The 20,279-nt window shown below is 56.7% G+C and overlaps 1 protein-coding gene across 3 annotated transcripts; it reads left to right on the top strand.

The window, feature by feature from the left end:
- The first annotated feature begins 86 nt into the window (after window positions 1-86).
- On the top strand, window positions 87-20,238 carry dhps (deoxyhypusine synthase). 3 transcript variants are annotated; one of them, XM_085971910.1, is made up of 10 exons: window positions 87-175; window positions 2,324-2,568; window positions 3,571-3,735; window positions 5,897-6,018; window positions 9,708-9,804; window positions 12,784-12,870; window positions 13,092-13,197; window positions 16,265-16,368; window positions 16,462-16,587; window positions 19,729-20,238. In XM_085971910.1, the coding sequence occupies exons 2-10, from the start codon at window positions 2,374-2,376 to the stop codon at window positions 19,822-19,824; spliced, it is 1,098 nt and encodes a 365-aa protein (XP_085828036.1). In that variant the 5' UTR covers window positions 87-175; window positions 2,324-2,373; the 3' UTR covers window positions 19,825-20,238. The 3 variants fall into 3 exon arrangements, with proteins under 3 accessions (XP_085828036.1, XP_085828038.1, XP_085828035.1); XM_085971912.1 differs by lacking the exon at window positions 87-175 and adding an exon at window positions 302-730; XM_085971909.1 differs by lacking the exon at window positions 87-175 and adding an exon at window positions 1,084-1,375.
- The last annotated feature ends 41 nt before the right edge of the window (window positions 20,239-20,279 follow it).

Below are 20,279 nucleotides of genomic sequence, written 5' to 3'. Positions count from 1 at the left end.
AGTACTGGCCCCGCCCCCTGTACTGGCCCCGCTCCCAGGCCCAGTACGGCCCCCGGACTCAGTACTGGCCCCGCCCCTCACTGACCCAGTACTGCCCCCGGACTCAGTACTGGCCCCGCCCCTCACTGACCCACGCAGCCGCAGTTTGATTCCGCTCGGCGCCGCTGATTTGCAGGTGAGAGAAACAGAGGCCGGGACCCGGGGGGAGAGAGGCCGAGGATTGGGGCCCGGGGGGAGAGAGGCCGGGGGTTGGGGTCCGGGGCCCGGGGGGAGAGAGGCCGGGGGTTGGGGCCCGGGGGCGGCCACTCACTCGGGCTCATTCGCGGCCTCGGTTAATGGTTCCTCCCCGGGAAAGGCCGAGCGCGGCGGGCAGCCTGTGTGAGAGAGCGAGGCCCGGGCCCCGCACTCGGAGCCTGACCCTGGCTCCAGTATTTCTATGGCCGGTTGCTCGGGCTGTGGGAGCCGCGGGCTCGGCCGCCGTTTGTTGGCCTGAGGCGGTGACCGAGGGTGTCGCTCGGCCGCTCCAGGCTGGCCTGGGGCTGGAGTCAGACAGGCCCGAGCGGGCGAGGCCGACAGCCTCACGGTCACTCTCACTGACGCCGGCCTTTTATTTTTCAGACCTGCCGCGGTGACAGAGAAACATAGAAACATAGAAGATAGGAGCAGGAGTAGGCCATTCGGCCCCTCGAGCCTGCTCCACCATTCGATGAGATCATGGCTGATCATCCAAGTTCAGTGCCCTGTCCCTGCTTTCTCCCTTTATCCCTTGATCCCTTTAGCCTTAAGAAATATATTAGCACGGTGGCATAGTGGTTAGCACTGTTGCCTCACAGCGCCAGGGACCCGGGTTCGAATCCGGCCTCGGGTGACTGTCTGTGTGGAGTTTGCACATTCTCCCCGTGTTTGCGTGGGTTTCCTCCGGGTGCTCCGGTTTCCTCCCACAGTCCAAAGATGTGCGGGTTAGGTTGATTGGCTATGATAAATTGACCCTTAGTGTTAGGGGGATTAAATACGTGGGATTACGGGGATAGGGTGGGATATGTGTTGGTGTCGGGGTTACGGGGATCGGGTGGGATATGTGTCGGTGCAGGCTCGATGGGCCGAAATGGCCTCTATCTGCACTGTGGGGTTTCTGTGATTTCTGTGATTCTGTGATATCCAACTCCTTCTTGAATATATTTAATGAATTGGCCTCAACTGCCTTCTGTGGTAGAGAATTCCACAGGTTCACCACTCTCTGGGTGAAGAAATTCTTCCTCATTTCAGTCCTAAATGGCTTACCCCTTATCCTTAGACTGTGACCCCTGGTTCTGGACTCCCCGGCCATCAGGAACATCCTTCCTGCATCTAGTCTGTCCAGTCCTGTTAGAATTTTGTAAGTTTCAATGAGATCCCCTCTCATTCTTCTAAACTCTAGCGAATATAAGCCCAGTCGACCCAATCTCTCCTCATACGTCATTCCTGCCATCCCAGGTATCAGTCTGGTGAATCTTCGCTGCACTCCTTCCATGGCAAGAATATCCTTCCTCAGATAAGGCGACCAAAACTGCACACAATACTCAAGGTGTGATCTCACCAAGGCCCTGTACAACTACAGCAAGACATCCTTGTTCCTGTACTCGAACCCTCTTGGTACAAAGGCCAACATACCATTTGCCTTCTTAACCGCCTGCTACACCTGCATGCTTACCTTCAGCGACTGGTGCACAAGGACACCCAGGTCTCGTTGCACTTCCCCTTTTCCCAATCTTGCCATTCAGATAATCTGCCTTCCTGTTTTTGCCACCAAAGTGGATGACCTCATATTTATCCACGTTATATTGCATCTGCCATGCTTCTGCCCAATCACCCAACCTGTCCAAATCATACTGGAGTTTCTCGGCATCCTCCTCACAGCACACACGCCCACCCAACTTTGTGTCGTCTGCAAACTTGGAGATATTACATCTACCTGTAGTTCCCGCGTCTAGATCATGAATATATATTGTGAATAACTGGGGTCCAAGGACCGATCCCTGCGGTACCCCACTAGTCACTGAACTCCCAGCCTCTGGATTCCGAGTCCAGCCACATCCCGACACTACATAAGAACATAAGAAATAGGAGCAGGAGTCAGCCATTTGGCCCCTCGAGCCTGCTCCACCATTCAATAAGATCATGGCTGATCTGATCTCGGCCTCAACTCCACTTCCCTGCCCGCTCCCCATAACCCTTGACTCCCCTATAGTTCAAAAATCTGTGTCTCTCCACCTTGAATATATTCAATGACCCGGCCTCGCAGCCACAGCTCGCTCTCTAACGGTCGGCTTCTCCTGTCCCTCAGACTCTGCCCACAAGGAGGTTTGAACGGCAGCTGGGTGAGCAGCTCGCGGGATGGTGGACTCTGTTCCTCCAGTGGCCCTCAATGCGGTGCTCAAGCAAAGTGCCTCAATCCCCGAGGGGACTCTGCAGGTCAAGGGCTACGACTTCAACAGAGGCATTGACCACCACGCACTGATGCAGTCCTACCTGACCACTGGCTACCAGGCGACCAGCTTCGGACAGGCGGTACAACAGATCAATGCAATGGTAGGAATCCGCACATCTTCTCAAGGTGCTTCCTGCAAAGTATCTCGCTGTAGAATTAGGCAGGATGGAAATTAGGAATCAAGGGATGTGGAGATCGGGGGGAAAGTGGAGCTGAGGTCGAAGATCAGCCATGATCTTATTGAATGGCGGAGCAGGCTCGAGGGGCCGAATGGCCTCCTCCTGCTCTTAATATGTTCTTATGACAGTGTGACAGAGGTCACCACTATGAACTATTGAAAACTACTTTAGATCAGAGATGAGAAGAACTCCATCACACAGAGGGTGAGAGATAGCTGCAATAATCTGTCTGACTTTCGGGCCCCCAAAGCTCAGTGGGGTTAAAACGCCAGAGCAGTGAGTTCTGGGCCCACTGGCCCCGTCACCTTCAGCATTTTCTCATGTTTCTGCAGAAATCTATATTTTGATAATTATAAATGAGGCACAACGATCCCCTCAGTGGGTAACTGCAGTGTGGATCATTGAGACCAGGATGGCCCCAGGTACCGGGGCAAGTAAGTGGGTACCGAGAGACTTTGGAGACATGACAGAGACAGGGTTCATTGCTGAGAGCAGGTTGGTGGGATGGTGCAGTGAGTCCTGCACCTCTCCATTACCCATGTGCAGAGAGGCTGGTCTTGGGAGGGGTATCGGAGCCCAGTCTTCGGGGGCGGGAGGGGTATCGGAGCCTGATCTCCGGGGGGCGGGAGGGGTATCGGAGCCTGATCTCCGGGGGGCGGGAGGGGTATCGGAGTCCGGTCTCCGGGGCGGCGGGGGGTTTGGAGCCCGGTCTCCGGGGGCGGGGGGTTATCGGAGCCCGGTCTCCGGGGGGGGAGGGGTATCGGAGCCCGGTCTCCCGGGGGGGGGGGGGGGGTGCTGGTATCAGAGCCCCCAATCGCACCTGCTTGGGGTAAACTGGCCGGGTCCACTCCCGGTCAGTGACTTGTGCCGGGGGAATGAGGAGATCTGGACAGGGTGGAATCTGATGTTTGTTTCCATCCTCAGATCGACAAGAAGTTGGAGCCGGTCGATGAAGCTGAACTGAATGCAATCAATCTGAACCCGTGCCAGCGGGAGTGCTCGGGCTGCACCATCTTCCTGGGATACACCTCCAACCTCATCAGCTCTGGGGTCCGAGAGACCATTCGCTACCTCGCACAGCATAACATGGTACAGTCTGCTTCACACCCACACATTTAATCCACACGTTCCTATCATTGACAATGGGCGATTGGTACCGAGCCCGGATATCAGCTGTCCCGGGCAGTGCTGTCACTGGGAGTCCAGGGAGGTGTGTTAGTGGCTGTGTGAAACCATCAGACGATGCCCACTTAAACTGCGAACAGCGCCCCACACCCAGGTACAATTCTAGAATTCCTGATTCAGACTCTGGCAGCTTTCCGGGATCTTACTCTGCATGTGCGAAGCAAGTCAGTGAGGCAATGTACCCACAGGAGGAGCCACAGCCTCGCCCGGCCCTGTGTGTGTGTGTCTGTCTGTGTGTGTGTGTGTGTGTGTCCCTGTCTGTCTGTGTGTGTCCCTGTCTGTCTGTGTGTGTCCCTGTCTGTCTGTGTGTGTCCCTGTCTGTCTGTGTGTGTCCCTGTCTGTCTGTCTGTGTGTCCCTGTCTGTGTGTGTGTCCCTGTCTTGTCTGTCCGTCTGTGTGTCCCTGTCTGTCTGTGTCTGTCCCTGTCTGTCTGTGTGTGTCTCTCTCTGTCTGTCTCTGTGTGTGTGTGTGTGTCTCTGTCTGTGTGTGTCTCTGTCTGTGTGTGTCTCTGTCTGTGTGTGTCTCTGTCTGTGTGTGTCTCTGTCTGTGTGTGTCTCTGTCTGTGTGTGTCTCTGTCTGTGTGTGTCTCTGTCTGTGTGTGTCTCTGTCTGTCTGTGTGTCCCTGTCTGTCTCTCTGTGTCTGTCCCTGTCTGTGTGTCTCTGTCTGTCTCTGTGTGTGTCTGTCTCTGTGTGTGTCTGTCTCTGTGTGTGTGTGTCTCTGTCTGTCTGTCTCTGTCTGTGTGTGTCTCTGTGTGTCCCTGTCTGTGTGTCCCTGTCTGTCTGTGTCTCTCTCTGTCTCTCTCTGTCTGTCTGTGTGTCTGTGTGTCTCTGTCTGTGTGTCTCTGTCTGTGTGTCTCTGTCTGTGTGTGTCTCTGTCTGTGTGTGTCTCTGTCTGTGTGTGTCTCTGTCTGTGTGTGTCTCTGTCTGTGTGTCCGTCTGTGTGTCCCTGTCTTGTCTGTCCGTCTGTGTGTCCCTGTCTTGTCTGTCCGTCTGTGTGTCCCTGTCTGTCTGTGTCTGTCCCTGTCTGTCTGTGTGTGTCTCTCTCTGTCTGTCTCTGTGTGTGTGTGTGTGTGTGTGTCTCTGTCTGTGTGTGTCTCTGTCTGTGTGTGTCTCTGTCTGTCTCTCCGTGTCTGTCTCTCCGTGTCTGTCTCTCCGTGTCTGTCTCTCTGTGTCTGTCTCTGTGTGTGTCTGTCTCTGTGTGTGTCTGTCTCTGTGTGTGTCTGTCTCTGTCTGTCTGTCTGTGTGTCTCTGTGTGTCCCTGTCTGTCTGTGTCTGTCTGTCTGTGTCTCTCTCTGTCTGTCTGTGTGTCTCTGTCTGTGTGTCTCTGTCTGTGTGTCTCTGTCTGTGTGTCTCTGTCTGTGTGTCTCTGTCTGTGTGTCTCTGTCTGTGTGTCTCTGTCTGTGTGTTTCTGTCTGTGTGCCTCTGTCTGTCTGTGTCTCTGTCTGTGTGTCTCTGTGTGTCTCTGTGTGTCTCTGTCTGTCTGTGTCTCTGTCTGTGTGTCTCTGTCTGTGTGTCTCTGTCTGTGTGTCTCTGTCTGTGTGTCTCTGTCTGTCTGTGTGTGTCTCTGTCTTGTGTGTATTTGCCTGTGTGTGTCTCTGTGTGTGTGTGTCTCTGTGTCTCTGTCTGTGTGTATTTGTCTGTGTGTGTCTCTGTCTGTGTGTCTCTCTGTCTGTGTGTCTCTCTGTCTGTGTGTCTCTGCCTGTGTGTGTCTCTGTCTGTGTGTGTGTGTCTCTGTCTGTGTGTGTGTGTCTCTATGTGTCTCTGTCTGTGTGTGTGTGTCTCTATGTGTCTCTGTCTGTGTGTGTGTGTCTCTATGTGTCTCTGTCTGTGTGTGTGTGTGTGTGTGTACGAATGTATATATCTATATATTGTGTGTGGCAGTGGGAGTCACTGGATAGTGATCAGGAGCAGGAACCCTGATGATATATCCAGCTCAATGGTAGCACAGGTTCATTTGGGGACAGGGTATTAACGGTCACCTGATGGAGGGAGAGTTTGTTAATCCTGCTGCCCAGTGACCTTTCACTCCTGTTGTCTTGCCTCACTCACTCTCGCCTTCTCCACAGGTTGACTGTGTGGTGACCACAGCTGGTGGTATTGAGGAGGATCTCATCAAGTGTCTCGCTCCAACCTTCCTGGGGGATTTCAGCTTGAAGGGTAAAGAGCTTCGTGAGAATGGGATTAACAGGTAGTGTAATGGCCTGGGACAAGGCCGTTTTGTGTTAAAGCACTGGGCGCTCTCACCTGTCCGTCAGCAGCTTTAGACTGTCCTCCAAGTACTGGCCAGGGTGCCATGTAAAGTGGGATTGTCTCTGTGAATGGGGCGTGTGTCTCAGTTCTGGGATTGAGCAGCACCGACCAGCTGGCATGTTGAAGTACCGTGCTAGCAAGCGGTGTGAAGCCACACCCCGGTGAGCAGCGAGTCGCAGCCAGCTGGTTCCCCACGTGGACAGTCACCGAGTCCGTCAGTACCCAGTCAGACTAACCAGGTTCCATCACCTCTCTGAGCGGATCTCAGCCAGGCAGGCAGCTGGAGCCAGAATTTACCTCGGCGTCTCTGGGCCAGGGCTCCGGTCTCTGGGCCAGGGCTCCGGTCTCTGGGCCAGGGCTCCGCTTCCTGCTCGCTGGCCACTGACACTTGCTGGAAGGCATCTGGTTGGCTATCTGGGAAAGTCAGGCTTGGATGTGGTGCACTCCATTGCTGAATAGCCTGTCAACATTCACTGTCTCAGCTCACCAGGGCATGGTACTGGAGAAGGTCCAGCGCCGGTGGAACCAGACCCAGCAACCATCGGGGGAAATAACAAACCGGTATATTTCTGGTGTATGGAGGGGCTGGACAGATTAATGAGGTACGGGTTAGATAGAGAGTAAAGCTCCCTCTACACTGTCCCATCAAACACTCCGGGGCAGGTACAGCACGGGTTAGATACAGAGTAAAGCTCCCTCAACACTGTCCCATCAAACACTCCGGGGCAGGTACAGCACGGGTTAGATACAGAGTAAAGCTCCCTCTACACTGTCCCATCAAACACTCCCAGGGCAGGTACAGCATGGGTTAGATACAGAGTAAAGCTCCCTCTACACTGTCTCATCAAACACTCCCAGGGCAGGTACAGCACGGGTTAGATACAGAGTAAAGCTCCCTCTACACTGTCCCATCAAACACTCCCAGGGCAGGTACAGCACGGGTTAGATACAGAGTAAAGCTCCCTCTACACTGCCCCATCAAACACTCCCAGGGCAGGTACAGCACGGGTTAGATACAGAGTAAAGCTCCCTCTACACTGTCCCATCAAACACTCCCAGGGCAGGTACAGCACGGGTTAGATACAGAGTAAAGCTCCCTCTACACTGTCCCATCAAACACTCCCAGGGCAGGTACAGCACAGGTTAGATACAGAGTAAAGCTCCCTCTACACTGCCCCATCAAACACTCCCAGGGCAGGTACAGCACGGGTTAGATACAGAGTAAAGCTCTCTCTACACTGCCCCATCAAACACTCCCAGGGCAGGCAGAGCACAGGTTAGATAGAGAGTAAAGCTCCCTCTGCACTGTCCCGTCAAACACTCCCAGGGCAGGTACAGCACGGGTTAGATACAGAGTAAAGCTCCCTCTACACTGTCCCATCAAACATTCCCAGGGCAGGTACAGCACGGGTTAGATACAGAGTAAAGCTCCCTCTACAGTGTCCCATCAAACACTCCGGGACAGGTACAGCACGGGTTAGATACAGAGTAAATCTCCCTCTACACTGTCTCATCAAACACTCCCAGGGCAGGTGCAGCACGGGCTAGATACAGAGTAAAGCTTCCTCTACACTGTCCCATCAAACACTCCCAGGGCAGGTACAGCACGGGTTAGATACAGAGTAAAGCTCCCTCTACACTCTCCCATCAAACACTCCCAGGGCAGGTACATCACGGGCTAGATACAGAGTAAAGCTCCCTCTACACTGTCCCATCAAACACTCCCAGGGCAGGTACAGCACGGGTTAGATACAGAGTAAAGCTCCCTCTACACTGTCCCATCAAACACTCCCAGGGCAGGTGCAGCACGGGCTAGATACAGAGTAAATCTCCCTCTACACTGTCCCATCAAACACTCCCAGGGCAGGTACAGTCCGGGTTAGATACAGAGTAAAGCTCCCTCTACACTGTCCCATCAAACACTCCCAGGACAGGTACAGCACGGGTTAGATACAGAGTAAAGCTCCCTCTACACTGCCCCATCAAACACTCCCAGGGCAGGTACAGCACGGGTTAGATACAGAGTAAAGCTCCCTCTACACTGCCCCATCAAACACTCCCAGGGCAGGTACAGCACGGGTTAGATACAGAGTAAAGCTCCCTCTACACTGCCCCATCAAACACTCCCAGGGCAGGTACAGCATGGGTTAGATACAGAGTAAAGCTCCCTCTACACTGTCCCATCAAACACTCCCAGGGCAGGCAGAGCACAGGTTAGATAGAGAGTAAAGCTCCCTCTACACTGTCCCGTCAAACACTCCCAGGGCAGGTACAGCACGGGTTAGATACAGAGTAAAGCTCCCTCTACACTGTCCCATCAAACATTCCCAGGGCAGGTACAGCACGGGTTAGATACAGAGTAAAGCTCCCTCTACAGTGTCCCATCAAACACTCCGGGACAGGTACAGCACGGGTTAGATACAGAGTAAATCTCCCTCTACACTGTCTCATCAAACACTCCCAGGGCAGGTGCAGCACGGGCTAGATACAGAGTAAAGCTCCCTCTACACTGTCCCATCAAACACTCCCAGGGCAGGTACAGCACGGGTTAGATACAGAGTAAAGCTCCCTCTACACTCTCCCATCAAACACTCCCAGGGCAGGTACATCACGGGCTAGATACAGAGTAAAGCTCCCTCTACACTGTCCCATCAAACACTCCCAGGGCAGGTACAGCACGGGTTAGATACAGAATAAAGCTCCCTCTACACTGTCCCATCAAACACTCCCAGGGCAGGTGCAGCATGGGTTAGATACAGAGTAAATCTCCCTCTACACTGTCCCATCAAACACTCCCAGGGCAGGTACAGTCCGGGTTAGATACAGAGTAAAGCTCCCTCTGCACTGTCCCATCAAACACTCCCAGGGCAGGTACAGCACGGGTTAGATACAGAGTAAAGCTCCCTCTACACTGTCCCATCAAACACTCCCAGGGCAGGTACAGTCCGGGTTAGATACAGAGTAAAGCTCCCTCTACACTGTCCCATCAAACACTCCCAGGGCAGGTACAGCACGGGTTAGATACAGAGTAAAGCTCCCTCTACACTGTCCCATCAAACACTCCCAGGGCAGGTACAGCACGGGTTAGATACAGAGTAAAGCTCCCTCTACACTGTCCCATCAAACACTCCCAGGGCAGGTACAGCACGGGTTAGATACAGAGTAAAGCTCCCTCTACACTGTCCCATCAAACACTCCCAGGGCAGGTACAGCACGGATTAGATACAGAGTAAAGCTCCCTCTACACTGTCCCATCAAACACTCCCAGGGCAGGTACAGCACGGGTTAGATACAGAGTAAAGCTCCCTCTACACTGTCCCATCAAACACTCCCAGGGCAGGTACAGCACAGGTTAGATACAGAGTAAAGCTCCCTCTACACTGTCCCATCAAACACTCCCAGGGCAGGTACAGCACAGGTTAGATACTAAGTGAAGTTCCCTCTACACTGTCCCAATAATGAATCTCGGCCCAGCCTCTGAGGTGTGCCACTTTAGTGTGAGCTGGGTTTGATTGCAGTTCCCAGAGGGAAAGGCTGGAGTTTAAATCTCTGTGCCATTGCTCATTTCTAAGACCGATGATTTATTATTTTGATCTGGGTGTAAATCATTTGGTGATTACTTGACAGAATCGGAAATCTACTGGTGCCCAATGAGAACTACTGCAAGTTCGAGGACTGGGTGATGCCGATTCTGGATCAGATGGTCCTGGAGCAGAACGAGCAGGTGAGATGAGCCTGATCCATTAGATAGAATGGTAGTGGATTGAAGCTTTCCATTAGGTTCGCAGTCTGGTCTGGGGTTTAAAGGGTTAAACTATGAGGACAGGTTGCGTAAACTTGACTTGAATTCCCTCGAGTTTGGAAGGTTGAGGGATGATCTAACTGAGGGGTTTAAAATGACAAAAGGATTCAATTGGGTAGATTGAGAAAAACTTTCTGCTGGTGAGGGAGTCCAGAACAAGGGGGCATAGTCTTAAAATTAGAGCCAGGTCCTTTAGGAGTGAAATCAGGAAGCACTTCACACAAAGGGTGGTGGAAATCTGGAGCTCTCTTCCCCCAAAAAGCTGTGGATACTGGGGGTCAATTGGAGCTTTCAAGACTGAGAGCGATAGATTTCTGTTGGGTAAGGGATCAGCCATGATCTGATTGAATGACGGAGCAGGCTCGAGGGGCTGAATGGCCTCCTCCTGTTCCTAAGTAACAGGCTCGAGGGGCTGAATGGCCTCCTCCTGTTCCTAAGTAACAGGCTCGAGGGGCTGAATGGCCTCCTCCTGTTCCTAAGTAACAGGCTCGAGGGGCTGAATGGCCTCCTCCTGTCCCTATATAATAGGCTCGAGGGGCTGAATGGCCTCCCCCTGTTCCTAAGTAACAGGCTCGAGGGGCTGAATGGCCTCCTCCTGTCCCTATATAATAGGCTCGAGGGGCTGAATGGCCTCCCCCTGTTCCTAAGTAACAGGCTTGAGGGGCTGAATGGCTTCCTCCTGTTCCTATATAATAGGCTCGAGGGGCTGAATGGCCTCCCCCTGTTCCTAAGTAACAGGCTCGAGGGGCTGAATGGCCTCCTCCTGTTCCTAAGTAATAGGCTCGAGGGGCTGAATGGCCTCCTCCTGTCCCTATATAATAGGCTCGAGGGGCTGAATGGCCTCCCCCTGTTCCTAAGTAACAGGCTTGAGGGGCTGAATGGCTTCCTCCTGTTCCTAAGTAACAGGCTCGAGGGGCTGAATGGCCTCCTCCTGTCCCTATATAATAGGCTCGAGGGGCTGAATGGCCTCCTCCTGTCCCTATATAATAGGCTCGAGGGGCTGAATGGCCTCCCCCTGTTCCTAAGTAACAGGCTCGAGGGGCTGAATGGCCTCCTCCTGTCCCTATATAATAGGCTCGAGGGGCTGAATGGCCTCCCCCTGTTCCTAAGTAACAGGCTTGAGGGGCTGAATGGCTTCCTCCTGTTCCTATATAATAGGCTCGAGGGGCTGAATGGCCTCCCCCTGTTCCTAAGTAACAGGCTCGAGGGGCTGAATGGCCTCCTCCTGTTCCTAAGTAATAGGCTCGAGGGGCTGAATGGCCTCCTCCTGTCCCTATATAATAGGCTCGAGGGGCTGAATGGCCTCCCCCTGTTCCTAAGTAACAGGCTTGAGGGGCTGAATGGCTTCCTCCTGTTCCTAAGTAACAGGCTCGAGGGGCTGAATGGCCTCCTCCTGTCCCTATATAATAGGCTCGAGGGGCTGAATGGCCTCCCCCTGTTCCTATGCAACAGGCTCGAGGGGCTGAATGTCCTCCTGTTCCTGTGTAACAGGCTTGAGGGGCTGAATGGCCTCCTCCTGTTCCTAAGTAACAGGCTCGAGGGGCTGAATGGCCTCCTCCTGTCCCTAAGTAACAGGCTCGAGGGGCTGAATGGCCTCCTCCTGTTCCTAAGTAACAGGCTTGAGGGGCTGAATGGCCTCCTCCTGTTCCTAAGTAACAGGCTCGAGGGGCTGAATGGCCTCCTGTCCCTATATAATAGGCTCGAGGGGCTGAATGGCCTCCCCCTGTTCCTATGCAACAGGCTCGAGGGGCTGAATGGCCTCCTGTCCCTATATAATAGGCTCGAGGGGCTGAATGGCCTCCTGTCCCTATATAATAGGCTCGAGGGGCTGAATGGCCTCCCCCTGTTCCTGTGTAACAGGCTCGAGGGGCTGAATGGCCTCCTGTTCCTAAGTAACAGGCTTGAGGGGCTGAATGGCTTCCTCCTGTTCCTAAGTAACAGGCTCGAGGGGCTGAATGGCCTCCTGTCCCTATATAATAGGCTCGAGGGGCTGAATGGCCTCCTCCTGTTCCTATATAACAGGCTCGAGGGGCTGAATTTCCTCCTCCTGTTTAATGTTGCAGACATTGTAATACAGGAGTGGCTGTGAATTTACTTTATTTGCCTGCTTCCCCTGAAGGTGCTGGGATGAGGTTGCACTCTATTACAGTTCAGGTTCTCCTCAGCGTGGTTTCTTGTACCCAGTGCAGAAGGCCCTCCCGTGAGCGAGCGCTTGCTCCTACGAGCCGGACTGTCCCGTTACATGCAGAGTGTCTGATGGAGTAGCGCCAGGGCTGAACCAGCAAACCCTCCTGGCAGAGAGTACCAAATGCAGCCCACAAGCTCCTCAGCTGGCCTGTGGAGTGCTTCCTCGTTCTTGTTATGATCGTGAACACACAGCCTTGTGCAACTTAATGAGCTCTTTACATTCCCTGGGCCTGCAGCATTGGAAAAGCCTGCTCCCTGATTTGTGGATTTTGACCAGTCAGAGAGTAGCCTTCACTAAACCCGCTGGCCCAGGAATCTTACCCAATGTGAGCGGCCATGTTGTCAGGTATTGAGACCATGTTAGTCATGTGATATGACGATGATGGAGTTGTTGACTAATCAGTCAGTGGGCTATCCGACTGCGAGGGGCAGCAAAGCTGAGCCTGATATATACACACAGCCATGTCTGGTCAGGGCCACACACTTTCCAGGAGGCTCCACGGTGCAAGTCTGGGTCACCCCGTCTGCGTAGCCCTGGAACTGATGAGGCATTTGCCCAGTGAGCCCCGGGGAGCCCCTCTCTCCTCTAAAGGAGCCATTATTTAAAGCCCCAATTCCCAGCAGCTTCAGTCCTGTGCCCGGTTGCCACGGTGATGCGAGTATGCAGGGTGTGCTGCAGGAAATGATGTAACTGCAATGTTGTTCTTGTTGCAGGGGATGAAGTGGACTCCATCAAAGGTGATTGCTCGACTGGGGAAAGAGATCGATAACCCAGAGTCAGTCTACTATTGGACCTCCAAGGTACAGTATTCAGTCTATGTGTCCGTCTCACTGAATCCTTCAACGTGGTGTCACCGTGTGCACCATTCTTCCCCCCCCCCCGCCCCCCCCCCCCCATGCGCGTGCCATTCCCCCCGTCCGCGCCATTCCCCCCCCCTGTGCGCGCGGCTAGTGTTTTGCCCCTTGTTGCAACATTCACTTGTTTCAGTGTCACTCCTATGTTGATCCTCTTGGTTTTGCAGAATAACATTCCCGTCTTCAGCCCGGCCCTGACAGATGGCTCTCTCGGTGACATGATCTACTTCCACTCATACAGGAACCCCGGGCTGGTGCTTGATATCGTTGAAGGTGCGTGGGGCGGGGGATAGTTATTAATGCTGAGAGTCAGAGCGGGGCCTGCAGGGCGAATAGAAATAGAGCCTGTCACGGAGTGGGATTGCTTTCAATTTCCTGTGTGTGTGTGAGTCACTGAGTGTGTGTGTGTGTGGGTCAGTGTGACCGTGTGTGTGTGGGTCACTGACCGTGTGTGGGTCAGTGTGACCGTGTGTGTGTGGGTCACTGACCGTGTGTGGGTCAGTGTGACCGTGTGTGTGTGCGCGTGGGTCACTGTGACCGTGTGTGTGGGTCACTGAGCGTGTGTGTGAGTCACTGTGACCGTGTGTGTGGGTCACTGACCGTGTGTGTATGTGTGGGTCACTGTGACCGTGTGTGTGGGTCACTGACCGTGTGTATGTGTGGGTCACTGTGACCGTGTGTGTGGGTCACTGAGCGTGTGTGTATGTGTGGGTCACTGTGACCGTGTGTGTGGGTCACTGAGCGTGTGTGTGTGTCAGTGTGACCGTGTGTGTGGGTCACTGAGCGTGTGTGTATGTGTGGGTCAGTGTGACCGTGTGTGTGGGTCACTGACCGTGTGTGTGGGTCACTGAGCGTGTGTGTATATGTGTGGGTCAGTGTGACCGTGTGTGTGTGTGTGTGTGTGTGTGTGTGTGTGTGTGTGTGTGTGTGTGTGTGTGTGTGTGTGTGTGTGTGTGTGTGTACACTGTGACCGTGTGTGTGTGTGGGTCACTGACCGTGTGTGTGTATGGGGACACTGTGACTGTGTGTGTGAGTGTGACTGACCGTGTGGGTCAGTGTGACCGTGTGTGTGGGTCACTGACTCTGTGTGTGTGAGTGTGACTGACCGTGTGGGTCAGTGTGACCGTGTGTGTGGGTCACTGACTGTGTGTGTGTGTGTGGGGGTCAGTGTGACCGTGTGTGTGGGTCAGTGTGACCGTGTGTGTATGTGTGGGTCACTGACCGTGTGTGTGTCACTGACCGTGTGTGTATGTGTGGGTCACTGACCGTGTGTGTATGTGTGGGTCAGTGTGACCGTGTGTGAGGGTCACTGACCGTGTGTGTATGTGTGGGTGACTGACCGTGTGTGTGGGTGACTGACCTTGTGTGTATGTGTGGGTCACTGACCGTGTGTGTATGTGTGGGTCAGTGTGACCGTGTGTGTGGGTCACTGACCGTGTGTGTATGTGTGGGTCACTGACCGTGTGTGTGGGTCACTGACCGTGTGTGTGTGTGTGGGTCACTGACCGTGTGTGTGTGTGGGTCACTGACCGTGTGTGTGAGTCACTGACCGTGTGTGTATGTGTGGGTCACTGACCGTGTGTGTATGTGTCGGTCAGTGTGACCGTGTGTGTGGGTCACTGACCGTGTGTGTATGTGTGGGTCAGTGTGACCGTGTGTGTGTGTGTGTGTGTGTGAGTCACTGTGACCGTGTGTGTGGGTCACTGACCGTGTGTGTATGTGTGGGTCAGTGTGACCGTGTGTGTGGGTCACTGACCGTGTGTGTATGTGTGGGTCAGTGTGACCGTGTGTGTGGGTCACTGACCGTGTGTGTGTGTGGGTCAGTGTGACCGTGTGTGTGGGTCACTGACCGTGTGTGTGGGTCAGTGTGACCGTGTGTGTGTGGGTCAGTGTGACCGTGTGTGTGTGGGTCAGTGTGACCGTGTGTGTATGTGTGGGTCAGTGTGACCGCGTGTGTGGGTCACTGACCGTGTGTGCATGTGTGGGTCAGTGTGACCGCGTGTGTGGATGTGTGGGTCAGTGTGACCGCGTGTGTGGGTCACTGACCGTGTGTGTATGTGTGGGTCAGTGTGACCGCGTGTGTGGGTCACTGACCGTGTGTGTATGTGTGGGTCAGTGTGACCGCGTGTGTGGGTCACTGACCGTGTGTGTATGTGTGGGTCAGTGTGACCGCGTGTGTGGGTCACTGACCGTGTGTGTGTGTGGGGGTCAGTGTGACCACGTGTGTGGGTCAGTGACCGTGTGTGTGTGGGTCAGTGTGACCGTGTGTGTAGGTCACTGACCGTGTGTGTATGTGTGGGTCAGTGTGACCGTGTGTGTGGGTCACTGACCGTGTGTGTATGTGTGGGTCAGTGTGACCACGTGTGTGGGTCAGTGACCGTGTGTGTGTGTGTGGGTCAGTGTGACCGTGTGTGTGGGTCACTGACCGTGTGTGTATGTGTGGGTCAGTGTGACCGTGTGTGTGGGTCACTGACCGTGTGTGTATGTGTGGGTCAGTGTGACCACGTGTGTGGGTCAGTGACCGTGTGTGTGTGTGTGGGTCAGTGTGACCGTGTGTGTGGGTCACTGACCGTGTGTGTATGTGTGGGTCAGTGTGACCGTGTGTGTGGGTCACTGACCGTGTGTGTATGTGTGGGTCAGTGTGACCACGTGTGTGGGTCAGTGACCGTGTGTGTGTGTGTGGGTCAGTGTGACCGTGTGTGTGGGTCACTGACCGTGTGTGTATGTGTGGGTCAGTGTGACCACGTGTGTGGGTCAGTGACCGTGTGTGTGTGTGTGGGTCAGTGTGACCGTGTGTGTGGGTCACTGACCGTGTGTGTGGGTCACTGACCGTGTGTGTGTGGGTCACTGACCGTGTGTGTATGTGTGGGTCAGTGTGACCACGTGTGTGGGTCAGTGACCGTGTGTGTGGGTCAGTGTGACCGTGTGTGTGGGTCACTGACCGTGTGTGTATGTGTGGGTCACTGACCGTGTGTGTATGTGTGTGTCAGTGTGACCGTGTGTGTGTGTGTGTGTGTGTGTGTGTGTGTGTCAGTGTGACTGTGTGTGTATGTGTGTGTGTGTGGGTCACTGTGACCGTGTGTGTGTGTGGGTCACTGTGTGTATGTGTGTGTCAGTGTGACCGTGTGTGTGTGGGTCACTGTGACCGTGTGTGTGGGTCACTGACCGTGTGTGTGTGTGGGTCACTGTGTGTATGTGTGTGTCAGTGTGACCGTGTGTGTGTGGGTCACTGTGACCGTGTGTGTGTGTCACTGTGACCGTGTGTGTGTAATGCGGCGAGGCGGTGGTGATGTAGTTCGGCGCGGCGGTGATGCCTGTTCCTCTCTTCACCTTAATCCAGACATCCGCAGAATCAACAACCAGGCTGTGTACGCCAAGCAAACGGGGATGATAATTCTGGGTGGGGGTGTGGTGAAGCATCATATCGCCAACGCCAACCTCATGGTCAGTACTCGCGATACACTTCCATTTCTTGATCCGGAGCCATCTCTTGTTCCCTTGATCCTGATCCATCTCTTGTTCCACCCTCACTAACAGAGGAATGGTGCGGACTATTCTGTGTACGTGAACACGGGCCAGGAATTTGACGGGTCGGATTCAGGAGCCAAACCGGATGAAGCTGTTTCCTGGGGTAAAATCCGCATGGACGCAAAGCCCGTGAAGGTGAGATTCCTCTGCTCGCCCCTCAGTGATGTAAACAATGGAGCCAGTTGAAATCTCTCCGAGATCCCCAGTACTCCAGTTTTCGCCACTGTCGGGTGATGGGTACAGAGCTATGCTGTCTGGTCACAGTCAGGGCCCGGGTCCAGGGGATTGTGCCTATCGATGGGCTATTGTCCCTCCACGTGACCTCGAGCCGAAACTAACGGGGAATAAAGCATTTAATCACACCACTGACTGGGTAGCATCTTATCACTGGCACAGGGTGTACACTACTGTGCTCACACTGAGAGGTGTGTGCACTACTGCATTCACTGGCTCTGATTGTGCTTAGTAACAGGCTCTCACTCATTGTCACTACTTTGCTCATATTGGGCACCTGTGATTGTACACTGAGTGTATACAGCACTGTGCTCACACTGGCTGGTGTCGGGAGAGGATGAGATTCACTGTGGGTAGCCGGGTCTGGTGAGGTGGGGCAGGGTTGGGGAGCGGGGGCAGTGTGGTGAGGTGGGGCAGGGTTGGGGAGCGGGGGCAGTGTGGTGAGGGGGGGCAGGGTTGGGGAGCGGGGGCAGTGTGGTGAGGTGGGGCGGGGATGGGGAGCAGGGGCAGTGTGGTGAGGTGGGGCGGGGTTGGGGAGCAGGGGCAGTGTGGTGAGGTGGGGCGGGGTTGGGGAGCAGGGGCAGTGTGGTGAGGTGGGGCGGGGTTGGGGAGCAGGGGCAGTGTGGTGAGGTGGGGCGGGGTTGGGGAGCGGGGGCAGTGTGGTGAGGTGGGGCGGGGTTGGGGAGCAGGGGCAGTGTGGTGAGGTGGGGCAGGGTTGGGGAGCGGGGGCAGTGTGGTGAGGTGGGGGCGGGGTTGGGGAGCGGGGGCGGTGTGGTGAGGTGGGGGCGGGGTTGGGGAGCGGGGGCAGTGTGGTGAGGTGGGGGCGGGGTTGGGGAGCGGGGGCGGTGTGGTGAGGGGGGGCAGGGTTGGGGAGCGGGGGCAGTGTGGTGAGGGGGGGCAGGGTTGGGGAGTGGGGGCAGTGTGGTGAGGTGGGGCAGGGTTGGGGAGCGGGGGCAGTGTGGTGAGGTGGGGCAGGGTTGGGGAGCGGGGGCAGTGTGGTGAGGTGGGGGCAGGGTTGGGGAGTGGGGGCAGTGTGGTGAGGTGGGGCAGGGTTGGGGAGTGGGGGCAGTGTGGTGAGGTGGGGCAGGGTTGGGGAGCGGGGGCAGTGTGGTGAGGTGGGGCAGGGTTGGGGAGCGGGGGCAGTGTGGTGAGGTGGGGCGGGGTTGGGGAGCGGGGGCAGTGTGGTGAGGTGGGGCAGGGTTGGGGAGCGGGGGCAGTGTGGTGAGGTGGGGGCGGGGTTGGGGAGCGGGGGCGGTGTGGTGAGGTGGGGGCGGGGTTGGGGAGCGGGGGCAGTGTGGTGAGGTGGGGGCGGGGTTGGGGAGCGGGGGCAGTGTGGTGAGGTGGGGCAGGGTTGGGGAGTGGGGGCAGTGTGGTGAGGTGGGGCAGGGTTGGGGAGTGGGGGCAGTGTGGTGAGGTGGGGCAGGGTTGGGGAGTGGGGGCAGTGTGGTGAGGTGGGGCAGGGTTGGGGAGTGGGGGCAGTGTGGTGAGGTGGGGCAGGGTTGGGGAGTGGGGGCAGTGTGGTGAGGTGGGGCAGGGTTGGGGAGTGGGGGGCGGTGAGGTGAGGTGGGGCAGGGTTGGGGAGTGGGGGCAGTGTGGTGAGGTGGGGCAGGGTTGGGGAGCGGGGGCAGTGTGGTGAGGTGGGGCAGGGTTGGGGAGTGGGGGCAGTGTGGTGAGGGGGGGCAGGGTTGGGGAGTGGGGGCAGTGTGGTGAGGTGGGGCAGGGTTGGGGAGTGGGGGCAGTGTGGTGAGGGGGGGCAGGGTTGGGGAGCGGGGGTGGTGAGGTGGGGCAGGGGGTGGTGAGGTGGGGCAGGGTTGGGGAGCGGGGGCAGTGTGGTGAGGTGGGGCACGGTTGGGGAGCGGGGGCAGTGTGGTGAGGTGGGGCAGGGTTGGGGAGCGGGGGCAGTGTGGTGAGGTGGGGCAGGGTTGGGGAGCGGGGGCAGTGTGGTGAGGTGGGGCAGGGTTGGGGAGCGGGGGCAGTGTGGTGAGGTGGGGGCAGGGTTGGGGAGTGGGGGCAGTGTGGTGAGGTGGGGCAGGGTTGGGGAGCGGGGGCAGTGTGGTGAGGTGGGGCAGGGTTGGGGAGCGGGGGCGGTGTGGTGAGGTGGGGCAGGGTTGGGGAGCGGGGGCGGTGAGGTGAGGTGGGGCAGGGTTGGGGAGCGGGGGCGGTGTGGTGAGGTGGGGCGGGGTTGGGGAGCGGGGGCAGTGTGGTGAGGTGGGGCGGGGTTGGGGAGCGGGGGCAGTGTCTTGTGAGGTGGGGCGGGGTTGGGGAGCAGGGGCAGTGTGGTGAGGTGGGGCGGGGTTGGGGAGCGGGGGCAGTGTGGTGAGGTGGGGCGGGGTTGGGGAGCGGGGGCAGTGTGGTGAGGTGGGGCGGGGTTGGGGAGTGGGGGCGGTGTGGTGAGGTGGGGCAGGGTTGGGGAGCGGGGGCAGTGTGGTGAGGTGGGGCAGGGTTGGGGAGTGGGGGCAGTGTGGTGAGGTGGGGCAGGGTTGGGGAGCGGGGGCAGTGTGGTGAGGTGGGGCAGGGTTGGGGAGTGGGGGCAGTGTGGTGAGGTGGGGCAGGGTTGGGGAGCGGGGGTGGTGAGGTGGGGCAGGGTTGGGGAGCGGGGGCAGTGTGGTGAGGTGGGGCAGGGTTGGGGAGTGGGGGCAGTGTGGTGAGGTGGGGCAGGGTTGGGGAGCGGGGGCAGTGTGGTGAGGTGGGGCAGGGTTGGGGAGCGGGGGTGGTGAGGTGGGGCAGGGTTGGGGAGTGGGGGCAGTGTGGTGAGGTGGGGCAGGGTTGGGGAGTGGGGGCAGTGTGGTGAGGTGGGGCAGGGTTGGGGAGCGGGGGTGGTGAGGTGGGGCAGGGTTGGGGAGCGGGGGCAGTGTGGTGAGGTGGGGCAGGGTTGGGGAGCGGGGGCAGTGTGGTGAGGTGGGGCAGGGTTGGGGAGCGGGGGCAGTGTGGTGAGGTGGGGCAGGGTTGGGGAGTGGGGGCAGTGTGGTGAGGTGGGGCAGGCCAGGCAGACAGCAGCTGGAGGGGTCGCTGTGTATTAAATGCCTGTTCTTTCTGCCCCAGGTCTGTGCCGATGCCACTCTAGTTTTCCCACTGCTAGTCGCTGAAACATTTGCTCGGAAGATCAGTGCATTTTCCCCTCAATCAAAGATGCTTTAGTCACTCCGAGCGCGGCAGGTGCAATCCCGGAGCCCGTTGCTAGTGGTGCAGTCCCCCTGGAATCGGATGCCACCCTGATCCCGTTTGCAGCGAGTGCTCCCGCCTTGGGAACGTGCTGTGATTCCCTGGCCCGCAGAGGAGTCTCATCTGTGTGGACGGAGATTAGCTTCAGCCTGGATCCTGAGCACGGACGATGCCAGCGGAGCCATGAGTGTCTGATTCCTGGCTGTGCCCCAAGTGTGGGCAGGTCAGAGAACCGCCCAGCCCAGCCTCGCCTCTCGTGTGGCAGCTCAGTAACCCCATCCCTCTCTCTCTCCCTCTTCTCCCCTCCCTCTCCCCCCTCCCTCCCCCTCTTCCCCTTCCTTCCTCCCCCCCTCCCTCTCCCCCCATGAATAAAAGCAGTTGGTAAAAGCATCGATTGTTTTGAGTTTTGTTCAGCGGGAGTCCCATTGTTA

The sequence above is a fragment of the Somniosus microcephalus genome, chromosome 31 (assembly GCF_052327205.1).
Source record: "Somniosus microcephalus isolate GS21.2 chromosome 31, FLI_Smic_1.0, whole genome shotgun sequence".
NCBI lineage: Eukaryota > Metazoa > Chordata > Chondrichthyes > Squaliformes > Somniosidae > Somniosus > Somniosus microcephalus.
Note: the sequence above shows the minus strand (reverse complement) of the source record. Positions and strands in the feature narration are given on the sequence as shown.